The sequence below is a fragment of the Phoca vitulina genome, unplaced genomic scaffold (assembly GCF_004348235.1).
Source record: "Phoca vitulina isolate PV1807 unplaced genomic scaffold, GSC_HSeal_1.0 scaffold32, whole genome shotgun sequence".
Classification (NCBI taxonomy): Eukaryota; Metazoa; Chordata; class Mammalia; order Carnivora; family Phocidae; genus Phoca; species Phoca vitulina.
In genome coordinates, this window is record NW_022589735.1 from 8,777,716 (window position 1) to 8,791,314 (window position 13,599).

The 13,599-nt window shown below is 33.7% G+C and overlaps 1 protein-coding gene across 2 annotated transcripts in view; it reads right to left on the reverse strand.

Annotated features, from left to right (window-relative positions):
* Positions 1–13,599, reverse strand: part of LYRM7 (LYR motif containing 7) — a 38,245-nt gene that overhangs the window by 13,812 nt on the left and 10,834 nt on the right. For both annotated transcript variants that reach the window (XR_004301920.1, XM_032425237.1), the window contains exons 3-5: positions 11,670–11,742; positions 9,888–9,958; positions 5,644–5,725 (exon numbers count right to left, since the gene is read on the reverse strand). Coding sequence is in view for 1 of the 2 variants with exons in the window: in XM_032425237.1 (XP_032281128.1) it covers positions 5,644–5,725; positions 9,888–9,958; positions 11,670–11,742 (226 nt within the window). In the remaining variant the exon portion in view is untranslated. The remainder of the gene's footprint in view (positions 1–5,643; positions 5,726–9,887; positions 9,959–11,669; positions 11,743–13,599) is intronic.

Consider the following 13,599-nt stretch of genomic DNA (forward strand, 5'->3'; position numbering starts at 1 on the left):
ATTTGTTCATCATACATTTCTTATTCATAGTTTTTTCTTATTCACAAATTTGGCGACTGTCTATAAAATATATGTTTGATAAAGGCCAACAATGAAACCAGCTGTCAATATTCATATGAGAAAGAGGGCTTTGACAAATGTCAATAATCAATGAAAAAGTGTAGAACAAGGGGATAATTTCAGTATTTTTCTAAGTCATAGTTATTATTTTTCTATACACTATCTAGAAAGGCTAGGCTAGACTAATGATGAAAATGGTATGAATCAAAGATTATGATTAACCCAAATTCATGTACCTGAGATATCAAAAAAGAAAAAAAACAAACTAGACACACACAGAAAAAAGTAGGGATACATGGAAAGAAAAATAGTTTCCCTAATATTTTTTTCCTCATCCTGCCCCAGTTTCTCCAATATTTGAAAAGATTTTAAAAATAATGAATCAACAAAACTAAAAGACAACCTATGGAATGGGTGAAGATATTTGCAAATGACATATCTGATAAAGGGTTAGTATCCAAAATATATAAAGAACTGATACTACTCAACACCAAAAACCCAAATAATCCAATTAAAAATGGGCAGAAGATATGAACAGACATTTCTGCAAAGAAGATATACAGATGGCCAACTGAAACATGAAAAAAATGCTCAACATCACAGATCATCAGGAAAATGCAAATCAAAACCACAATGAGATATCACCTCACACTTGTCAGAAGGGCTAAAATCAAAAAGACAGGAAACAACAAGTGCTGGCAAGGATGTGGAGGAAAAGGAACCTTCATGCACTATTGGTGGGACTGCAAACTGGTGCAGCCACTGAGGAAAACAGTATGGAGATTGCTCAAAAAATTAAAAAATACAACCACTCTATAAGCCAGTAATTCCACTAGTGGGTATTTACTCAAAGAATAAGAAAACACTAATTTGAAAAGATACACACACCCCTATGTTTATTGCAGCATTATTTACAATAGTCAAATTATGGAAGCAGCCCAAGTATTCACTGATAGATGAATGGATAAAGAAGATGTGGTGTACATGTATAAGATGGAATATTGGTGTACATGTATAAGATGGAATATTACTCAGCACCAAAAATAATGAAATCTTGCAATTTCCAACAATATGGATGGATCTAGAGAGTACAGTGCTAAATGAAATAAGTCAGAGAAAGAGAAATAGCATATAATTTCACTCATATGTGGAATTTAAGAAACAAAACAAACGAACAGAGAAAAAAAGAGATAACCCAAAAAATAGACCTTTAACCCTAGAGAATAAATTGATGATTACCAGAGGGGAGGTGGGCAGGGGGAAGGGTAAAACAGGTGAAGCAGATTAAAAGTATACTTATCATGATGAGCACTGAGTAATGTATAGAATTGTTGAACCACTATATTGTATGCCTAAAACTAATATAATACTGTATGCTAACTATAATGGAATTGAGATTGTAAAGTCTCAGCATTTTATTTTTAATTTTTTAAAGTTTTAAAAAATGAGTTTTTCTCAAATGATGAAATTATTTGGTCTGTAATAAGAAACTTGTAATTATCTACAAGGATAGCGATGTGATTTTTTTTTAAAAAAGAAAAAATGAGAGGGGCGCCTGGTTGGCTCAGTCAGTAGAGCATGTGACTCTTGATCTCAGGGCCGTGAGTTCAAGCCCACTGGGCATGGCGCTTACTTAAAAAAAAAAATAAAAAGGAAAAAATGAGAAGTTATTTAGTATAAAGAGCTCTTGGTAGGTGTTCGTATTTTATTTCCACTGTAGTTATTATTTGAAAGGGAAGGAAAAAGAGACATGGATTTAAAATTCATGTAGCTGTTTCTGAACTTGGTGATTATTCTTGCAAATGAGGTTTAATTTAATTATTTTCAATATCTATTATTTTTCACGTTGGGACATTATCTGATTATTTTTTAGAAACACACTATCACAACTCTACTTTTTAGCCAAGTAGCAGAATTCATTTCTGTATACCAGTATAGACATTGCTAAGATTTGTGGAGAGATTTGCTTAAAGTGATTGTAAAACAGAGATTAAAAAATCAAATTTGTTTTATCTTGGACCCACAGGAATAAATTAAGAAAAAGAGACCCATATATCTCTTAATAGAAAGAATGAGGCCATTATTAAGGTAATACAGCATTCTATACTAATTACCATGAAAGAGTCAAAATTTTCAATCTTGTGGGAAAATTAAATTATACAAAAACCAATAGACAAAAAGAAATTTAAACCAATATTGTCATATCTAAAACAAGGCATGTGAAGTACAGATATCAAATTTAGTTAGTTGAAATAACCTCAATTTTTATTCATATAAATAAAAATACCTTTTTTTAAAATGATAAAAATAACATTTAGCTGTGACTACCTGTATAAAATGTTGGCTATCTCATACAAAAGCTCTAACAGTCATTATTAAGATTAAAGATGATGACTAAAATTTGCAATTTAGATTAACTATGTTTACTGCTCTTATAAATACAACTCAGATCTAATAACTTCTGATAAATTCTCATGAACTAAAAATAACTTTAAAGCTCTATAGGACTTATACTACTATATATCAAGATTTATTATGAGGCTGTAATAATTAAGACATTATGGCATATGATGCATGGATACAAAAACTAGTTACATAGATTATAAAGTTCAGAAACAGATATGCATATATAGTTATCTGATTTTACAACAAAGGTGATCCTGCAGTGCAGTGGGGAAAAAGTGGTCTTCTCAATAAATGATGCTGGATTAAATGGACATTCACATGTAAAAAAATTATTGACAAAAAGCTTATGATTTCACTTCTATGTGGAACCAAAAAACAACAACAACAACAACAATGAATAAAAAAAGCAGAAAGAGACCTATAAATACAGAGAACAAACTGGTGGTTGCCAGAGGGGACAGTGGTGGGGGAATGGGCAAAAAAGGGGGTGAAGGGGAGTGGGAGGTACAGGCTTCCAGTTATGAAATAAATAAGTCACAGGGATAAAAGGTATGGATAGGGAATACTGTCAATGCTAGTGTAAAAGTGCTGTGTAGTGACAAATGGTAGCTACACATGGGATTAGCATAGCATGTACAGTGTTGTCATATCACTATGCTGTGTACCAGAAACTAACATAACATGGTGTCAACTATACTTCAATTAAAAAAAAAAATCTTCAATCCTATCTCACACCATATACGAAAATCAACTCTAGTTGATAGAGACCACCAAATGGAAAAGATCAAACAATAAAGCTTTGGGAAGAAAGCATAGGAGAATCTCTTTATGACCTGGCTTGAGATAGGCAAAGATTTCTTAAGACTCAGAAGTACCAACCATAAATGAAAAAATAGACAAACTGGATCACATTAAAATTAAGAACTTCTTATCAAAAGACAACATTACCAAAACAAAAAGCAAGCCATTAAGTAGAAGATTCTTATAAAACACATATCCAACAAAGAATACATATTCAGAACATACGAAGAATTCCTTCAAATCAATAATAAAAAGGCAGATAACCCCTTGGAAAAATGGGAAAAAGGCTTGAACAGACACTTCATAAAAGAGAATATCCAAACGGCCATTTAACAACTGAAAAGGTGCTAGTACTTCATTAGTTACCAAAGCAATATAAATTAAAATCACAATGCAATACCATTATACAACTACCAGAAAGGCTAAAATTAAAGATGCAGAGTACCAAGTGTTGGTGAGGACGTCAAGCAACTGGAGCCAGACACCGCTGCTGGAAGTGTAAATTAGTCTAACCACTTTGGAAAACTGGTTAGCAGTATCATATATTACTTTTTTGATAAATACAGTGAAGTACTATAAATGTCTTTTCTCTTCCTTATGATTTTAATAACATTCTCTTTTTTCCAGCTTACTTTATTGTAAGACTATAATATAATACATATAACATATAAAACATGTGTTAATGTACTTTTTATGTTATCAGTAAGGCTTTTCATAACAGCTGGCTATCAGTAGTTAAGTTTCTGGGTAGCCAAAAGTTACACATGAATTTTTTTTTTTTAATAGAGAGAGAGAGAGATCAAGCAGTGGGGAGGGGCAGAGGGAGAGGGAGAGAGAGAATCTTAAGCAGGCTCCACGCCCAGCGTGGAGCCTGAGATCATGACTTGAGCCAACATCAATAGTTGGATGCTTAACCATTTGAGCCACCCAGGCGCCCCTATACATGAATTTTCTAATGTGCAGGAGGTCAGCAACCCTAGCCCTTGCACAGTTCAAGGGTCAACTGTATATATATATGTTTGTATATATATGCATACACATATGTACATGTCTGTGTAAATATGTGTACATTTTATTTTTCATATATGTCTTTTATAAATTTTAATCTAAAAGGCACATTCAATAATGTTCAAAGAATCAACATTCATTATAGTCCAGAACTAGGAGCAACCCAAATGAACAGGAAGGATTAATTGTGGTATATTCAAAGAATAGTCATAGAAATGTTGCTATACACAACAATACAGATGAATCTCACAAATACAATGTTGAAAGAAACTAGACAAAACAGTAATCCTGTAAGATTCCATTTATATGAAGTTCAAACGTTTTATTATATTAAGTTAAAATCTATAATATTAATAGGATAGTGGTTAGCTTGTTGGAAGGGGGTATCTGAAAAGACATGATGACATGAGGGGTTTTGGAGATATTGGTAATATTATTAAATAGCTTACTGTAGATGTTGGTTACATGGATATTTCACTTTGTGAAAATTCACTGGCTGTATAGTTATAAATAGTGCACTTTTCTGTTTGTATGTTATACTTCGATAGTTCACTTTAAGAAAAAAAGAAGCCTTTCAAAAATTTGAATATCATCTTTTTTGTTGTTGTTGTTGTCCCCAAAGATACTTCAGGCAATGAAAACAAAATATAATGTGATATGAAAATTCTGCTGAGGGGCGCCTGGGTGGCTCAGTCATTAAGTGTCTGCCTTCGGCTCAGGTCATGATCCCAGAGTCCTGGGATGGAGCCCTGCATCGGGCTCCCTGCTCAGCGGGAAAGCCTGCTTCTCCCTCTCCCACTCCCCTTGCTTGTGTTCCCTCTCTCGCTGTGTCTTTCTCTGTCAAGTAAATAAATAAAATCTTTAAAAAAAAAAAAAAAAAGAAAATTCTGCTGAAGTCCTACAAGGAGTCTGGAGGTATAATGGAGGATCCTCAACTATATTTCCATTTCCTATAATCATTTTTAAAATAACTTTAATCATAGAATAAAAGGTAAAGAACAGTTAATAGGTGGTAAGTAGGTGATAAATGATAACAGTTTAAGTAGGTGATAAATGATAACATAATAGTTAAGAACCCCAAATAAATATGATGAAAAACTGGTCATATTGTCTTTTAACTACAGTTGTATAATGTAACCAGTGGTTAAGATTAAGAAGAAAAAATAAATTTAAAAAAGAAAAAGAAAAAAATCTAGTAAAACAAAGTTTTATAATCTAGCATTAAAAATGGTAGCCTTACAAATGTATAAAGATATACCACATTGTCTAGCAAAATCAAGCTGTTTTACTAATCAGCATTAGAAGTGCTGCAGTTGCTCAATATTTTAAAATACAATGAAGTCAGAAAATATTTTTAATTTTACTTACTCAGTGTATTGTGGTCTGTGTGAATACCTTGTATAACAGATGTTCTGAGTAACAATTCAACATCGGAACCTATTTTTATTAGCTGTTAAGAAAACCAAACAGAATAAATCCTTTGGGTATTTTTTCAATGCTCCTTATGAATGCACTGTTTTTGAAAAATGTAAATTTACTGTTATTTCTTTTTGGGTAATACTGCCTTTAACTTTTTCTAACCATTCCAAGCATACAGAAACTCAGACATATGTGTACTTTTAACTTTTATCCATCCGTTCCATATTTTGTTCCAAAATAGATTTAGAGTGTTTTTTGTTGGAATATATATTTTATATGTTCAAAATGCTGTTTTCTTTGGGAGAGGGTTGAATCTTTCTTTTATAGAGTTGGATGTTCTAAACACTAGAAATAATACTGAACTAGGAGTCGGAATACTTGGATTCCATAGCTCTATCATTAAGTATTAGGCCTTTAAGTTCTCTTTAAGTTTCAGAACTTATCATATGCAAAATGAAGAAGTGGACTAGAACAAAGATTCTCAAAGCTGTGGACCCCTGAGGGACCTTGAGACCCTTTCAGATACCATGAAGTCAAAAGGATTCTCATAATACTAAAGCTTTCTGCACTGAGTTGTGAGCAGAAGTAGAGCTTTCTCCATGGAATACCATTTTATATGAATAAGCAACAGACAAACTATGATCAGACTTGGGTATCTGGCAAACATTTTCTTGAAAATGAATGAGCTGACTCTGTTATTTATTTCAAGAAAACAACTAACTGTATTTGCTGACAATGGTAAAATTCAAGTTTTCAAGAAAAAATTAGAATTCTAGGGAAACTATCTGCCACCATGAGTTTGATAGTTTTTCAATGCTTATGGATTTTTCTGATGAGATAGATATTAATATTAATAAATATAATTTTAAAATATTACATACTGAATTATGTTAACATTTGGGAGATATGCATTACTTGGTGAACCTGTATTCTCCAAATCAATGGTGCAAGATGTTACAAAATCATGCATGGTAAAAGATCCATTCAGAGAAAGACAGATTAAATCTATTGGTCTACTAATGAAGACTTAAGGGCATGTGGAGAAGAATATCCTAGGAATAAGCAACAGCATAAATGCCCTGAGACAGGAAAGTTCTTGGTAAATTCAAGTGCCCTCAATGCACTGAGACTGTAAGAGTAAGAGGGATGGAGGGGGCTAAGGTGGGTAGTTAATAGAGGTCAAATGATATAGTCTTTTTTTTTTTTAAGATTTTATTTATTTATTTGACAGAGAGAGACAGCTAGAGAGGGAACACAAGCAGGTGGAGTGGGAGAGGGAGAAGCAGGCTCCCGGCCGAGCAGGGAGCCCGATGCGGGGCTCCATCCCAGGACCCTGGGATCATGACCTGAGCCGAAGGCAGACGCTTAACGACTGAGCCATCCAGGTGCCCCTGGATGATATGGTCTTGTAGGTCATGGTAAGCACCTTAGATTTTACTTTGGGATGAGAAGCTATGGGGGTTGTGAGTACAGGAGTGATGGGATATGCCTTTTTATTTAAAAGGCTCAATCTGCCTTTAAAAGTACTGAGAATAGGCTCCAGGGAGTTAGGGAGGAAGCAGGGAGACCCACTAGGAGCCTGTTGTAACAATCCAGTGAAAGAGGATAGTGGCTTGAACTAGGAGATAATGATGGGGAGGATGAGAAGTGGTCGAATTCTGGATATATTTTGAAGTCCAGAAAATTGGCTGACAGGTTGGATATAAGTGTGAGAGAAAGATGGCAATCCAGAAAGAGAACATCAAGTTTTTTGGTCTGAGCATTAAAAGGTGGGAGCTGCCATTAACTAACATGGAGAAGGTGTGGAAGAGCAAAGCCTCAACTCCCAACAGATCTGAGAAGGGACTTAGCAGGAGACAGAAAGAATAAAAATGGGCCTCCTCATCCACTGGAGGTACATAAACTGAGTCTACTCATAGGTCTAAGGCAGGAAACAAGGCTTGTTGAGGAATAAGGGATAAGGGGAAATCAGAAAGGATGAGCAGGAGGTGGTCTGTATGAATCCTGGAGCAAAAAAAAAAATGTATCTGCTTACCTACCTATCTACCTCTCTCCACCCATTGGTCTAACAGGTAACAGAGTTCCACAATGCAACTAACCTTTAAGGAAGTTTACTATTTGTTGAGGTGTAGTATCAAAGAATATTCACAATTTATTTGAAAAGTCTATTTATACTCCTAACTCTTTTCCAACTTTATCTATGTGAGGCTGAATTTTCTTCATATATTTCAACCTAAAAAACATTGCACCAGATTGAATGAGGAAGCAGATATGAGAATTGAGCTGCCTTCTGTTAAGCCAGACTTTAAAGACTTTATTTATTATTATTTGAGAGAGAGAGTGAGAGAGAGAGAGAAAAGAGAGAGAAAACATGAGCAGGGGGAGTGGTAGAGGGAGAAGCACACTCCCCACTGAGCAGCAGGGAGCCCGATGCGGGGCTCGATCCCAGGATTCCAGGATCATGACCCGAGCCAAAGGCAGATGTTTGTTTGTTTGTTTGTTTTTAAAGATTTTATTTATTATTGAATTATTATTATTTGAGAGAGAGAGAGACAGAGACAGAGAGACAGAGAGAGAGTTAAGCCAGACTTTAAAGAGATTTGCAAAATGGTAAACCAGTGTCCACTCTTCTCACTAGATGTTTTGAAAATATAGTTATTTTCCATAAACAGTATATTTGTTACCACATAATGAGCTTATTATTTTTAGACAAAAAATACGTATTTCAAAAATCTTTCAGTTTTAATTTCTACTAAGATAAATATTGAAAGGCATACCACATGAAATGTACTTTTTGGGGTCCTCAACTTTTAAGAAGGTAAAAGGGTCTTGTGACCAGTTTAAGAACTGCTGGTATAAAAGATACCTAAGATTCTTTGTGGTGCCAAGACTTCATGAACCTTCCAATACATAACAATAACAATGTAATTTACTAAAAACTACTAAATATTTAATCTATGCAGAATTATATAAAATACACATTTGTATATAACAAATAAGTCATTTCTAGACTGCTTTATGTTAAATTAGTGCTTTACAAGTAAAAGGAATTTACAGTTGATATAAAGACATGTCAATTTAAAAATTTTTTATCATGATTTCAAAATTTAAAAATAATTACCATATTGTTATTAATCAGCCTACTGAATAGCAAATACAAACTTTTGTATACATCTTTTAACTTCAAGTTATGACTTGATTATGATGTCATCTTAACTTCTGCCATGAATAAAAATTACACAGTCTCTGTTTGCCCTATCAGATGGTTAAATGAAATCTTTCCCTTTCTACTTTATACGGGAGGGATAGAAACACTTAGGCTATCTCATTTTGACTCATTAACTTGATTATTACAGATATTTACTATTCTAAAAACAGCATTTTTCTCTACCAAAAAGAAATGCATTTTTTTCTAAAAAAATTTAACATGTAGAAATTTTATTAAACATGGAAGATTCTCTCTAATTTGTACCTTCCTCTTTATCAAACCAATTCTTGGAATTATGATTGCCCCTACAAATAATTTTCCATTTTTTGTTTTCCTCCTAAGGGTCCTTTCCCTACATTTATACAAAGTATAAGTAAAGTGTACAGAAACACTTAGGAAGCTCAAAATAGAGACAATATGTATGTATATGCAGTATGATTTTATACAAAAAAAGGAATCATTGTGCATTTTTTTAAATGAACATGTACTGGGCGTATTAAGAAGCTCACCAATCAGTGTCAGTAGACTGACTGTCTTCAACTAGAGCAAGTGACCAAAAGGCAAAGCAAGAATAGTTCATGAATTGTGGCTGATTAACTCTCACTGCCTAGTTAGGAATTAAAAAAAAGTCTGTCTAGCTGAGCTAAATGAACAGAAATTCCTTCTGTAGTTCTAATACGCATGCTCCTTAGTTTTAGTCACTTGCCTTAAGTAAAGATAGAATTTCTGTGGGTTTCTGGGTTGGTTGAGCTGCTCTTGATTTGACCATAGCTACATCCATGTTTTGTACACTGGCAACTTGCTGTCTTAAGGGTGTAGCAGATGACCCTAAAGAGGTGAGCCATACCAAACAAGTGAAGGTTATCTATAGTTGTGATATAACTACCAAGTAATAATCTTTATTTCATATAACCCCTTTATTTTCATCATTTTCTAAGAAAATTTATAAGGGCTTTATCATAATTGAAAGACTCAATTACTATACCTCTTCTATTTTCTTGGGAGAAGTTTCACTTTTATTACTTTTGAATTCTTCATTTATCTTTATTCTGGCTGCTAGAGAAAGAAAAAAAAATATAATTATTTCTCTTCTAATTTATAATTCCTGTCCCAAGAATTTATACCTTATTCATTATAACTACTTCTCTAGTAGTCGAAACAGTTTTGCCCCATGTGAAACTAATTATAAAAATAAGACTTTTTAAAAAAAAAACTGTCCTAGAAAGCTTTTGACAGGCTGGCAAATTTTTAATTAAACTTAATATACTCTAATATACAAATACTTTCGTTTCCTGCTTTTTACTTCCAATTTCATTTATATATCTCTAGCTATCAGATTCTAATGAATCCCATTTAATAATTTCTTTCCATGAATCTAAAAAATTAAAATGCTTTAAGATGGCAAAACTCAATACATACAAACATGTTAAACCACACACACACACACACACACACACACAAATAAAATAAAGACATAGCACCAAAATATATATAAAAGTGGTTTGGCTGGCATGTAAAGTGAGTGATAAATAAACCTTTGTTCATGTAAACCACTGATACTTTGGCATCATTATAGCATAATTTAGTCTAATCTGACAAGTGCCTTATTGTTGCTGTGAGCATTTAATGGAACAACCCATGTAAAGTGCTTAGTAATTATGCAATGTTAGCTGTTCTTATGTCACTTAATAACACTTGAAGTGCTGTTGATAGAGAATAGCCAGAAAACCCTCCTTCTATGCTTTATATATTTCAATATTAGGTGCTGAAAATTTGGGATTTGGAGCCAAACTGCTTAGGCTAAATCCTAGCTCTACCTCTCACTAGTATGATGTGGGACAAATCCTTTAACATTTTGTCAGTTTTCTCATTGGAAAAAAACAAATTATAATAGTAACTACCCCACAGGGATATATGAAGAACTAAATGAATTTGGTAAAACATATACAATATGAAGCATATACTTTCATATTCAAGAAATTGTTCTTGGTGAATTACAAAAACTTGAATTCCTAGGGACAGTGAGGATACTACCTAGGTGCCCTCTTAAAGAGTTTTAGAAATATATGAAGATAGATGGGGCGCCTGGGTGGCTCGGTTGGTTAAGCGTCTACCTTCAGCTCAAGTCATGATCACAAGGTTCCTGGATCGAACCCCGCATTGAGCTCCCTGCTCAGCAGGGAGCCTGTTTCTCCCTCCCACTCTGCCTCTCCTCCTAGCTTGTGCTCTCTCTCTCTCAAATAAATAAAATCTTAAAAAAAAAAAAAAGAAAACGAAATATATGAAGATAGATACTACACATGACCAACACATAACCTAAGCTTTAGAACTCCGACTTTTAGATATGATAAAAGCCACTTAAAACAGTGAAATACTAAATTTGTAAACATTTGGGATAGATTCTTTTTCACAGCTGCTCTCATTTCTGGAATGACACAAGGAATTAATAATATGGAAGTATCTGGTCCTAGAGAGTGTGAAAATGTGATTATATAATAGAGAGAAATAAGTTTAATGGCTTGACAAGCAATGGAGCATGCTAAAATTCTGATCTTTTCTGATTCTTTATAAAAACTAGATCTTTAAAAATTTTAAGTAGATACTCCTCAAAGTAGTGTAATGTAAACTAATCTTCATAAAACATAACAAAATTAGGGGAGAGATATGAAGATCACTCTCTAAGATGGGTCTTGACCATGCAAATTCTCTTGGATATATTAGAAGCCATGTGAAGAACTTACTCCAACATGACGAAAAATAAACCTACCTTCTAATGCTCTGGTATCATTTTTAAAAACCCGTTGTCTGGTCCTGTGTAATGTTTTAAAGAGCTGTAAAACCTATAAAAAAAAATTAGAATTCAGACCTCAAAAGAAAAAAATTTTACATTTTATACAATTACAAGGATTACAAGGTATTTCTTTTCTCTTTAGTTACTTGGACTATTTTTCAAAATAGCCAGTAAAACCAGGGTTTGCCAAAACAATTTTCCCTTTGTTATTTATCTTTAAATTAAAAAAAATTAGATTTACAAAAATAATACCAAGTTCTTTGGAAAAAAAAAACAAGGATGGTTAAAAAGTTAATAATCCCCCTGCCAAAACCAGTCTGCTAAAGTAACTTTGTCAGTCTGGTATGTATTTGTTCTCACTTTTCTTAACATATGGAGGCCTTCATCTGCTCTAAAAGTTTTACACACATATACACAAACTCATGAACTTATTACATCTTAAGAGAGCCCAGAAGGAAGATGTTTCAGATAATTTAGGAAAGTGTAATTGTGATTTCCCAAAGAGAAGTGGAATGCTGAGACTTATGAATATTCTAACACTATGTTAAAAAAATAGAAGAGCCTGACATTTTGGTAGAAGACAGATTGTGTAGAGGCTTTAGTGTTAAGCCAAGCCTACCTCACACTTCTCAAGTTTAAAAATGTACTCAATATTGTTCCCCCGATATTGTTTTTTCTCCTGTCTTTTCAATTTTAGAGAATAGAAGACACTGAGTTTCTCAAGCTGGAAATCTCTACACAATTCTTTAAATCTCTATTACTCTTCATGTGGAAATTTTAGGAATGTCTCTCTAATGTTTTCGATATTCTCCATTCCTGAAAATTATTTAAGTTCAGACCCTCCCATCTCTTGCATAGACTACTTAACACAGATTTGTCACTCTGCCACTATTCCCTCCTTCCCTCCAATCCATTCACTAGATAAAATATCTAATATTTATTTACTAAGTATACCCTGAGCTAGGCATTGTTTTAGGTATTTACATATATTAGAAAACCTATAACATCAAAGGCAGACACCAAAAGAGAAACAGGAAACACGAAGCAAAAAACATAAAACATAACAAACAAAAACCAAACAACCAAAATGAACTTCCTCAGAGAAGTAAGTGACTGCAGAGATGGAATAACAACAAAAAGAAGCCATAGTAAATTGAAAAAGGAACATTCAGAAAACGCCCCAAAGCTCTCAGATATCAAATGAAGGATAGCAAATATTAAGGGTAGAAAAACAGCCGAGAAGTAGAATAAAAACTCAGAAATGGAGGCAAGAAAACAAAATTAAGGGAGTAGTCCAGATGGACCAACAATTACATTAACTGGATTTCCAACAAGAAAGAACAGAGGGGCGCCTGGGTGGGTTAGTTGGTTAAGTGTCCGAGTATTGATTTTGGCTTAGGTCATGATCTCAGGGTCCTGGGATGGAACCCTGCGTCGGGCTCTGCACTCAGTGTGGAGTCTGCTTAAGATTCTCTCTCTCTCAAATAAATAAACAAATCTTAAAAAAAAAAAGGACAGAGAAAACAGACAAAAGAAATTAAAAAGGGAAAAATTAAGAAAATGTTACCAAGTAAGGTGCATCAGTTACTTGATTGAAAAAGCTCCAAGTGCCCAACACAAAACCCATACCATAGTACATCATGATATAGGTTCAGTACGATGCTAATAAAAAGAAACACCTCGAAAATAAAAAACAGTTCACATAGAAAGGATAGAAAATCAGAATGACACCTGACTTCTAAATAGCATCACTGTGAGAAGAAAATGGTATAAGATCTTCAAGTTAAAAAAAAAAAAAAATGCCCAGGGCAACCCTCTTGGGCCCCCTCCCTCTTTGGGAGCTTTGTACTATCACTACTATCATTCAATAAACTATGCGTTGCTGCCCACCAAAAAAAAAAAAAGA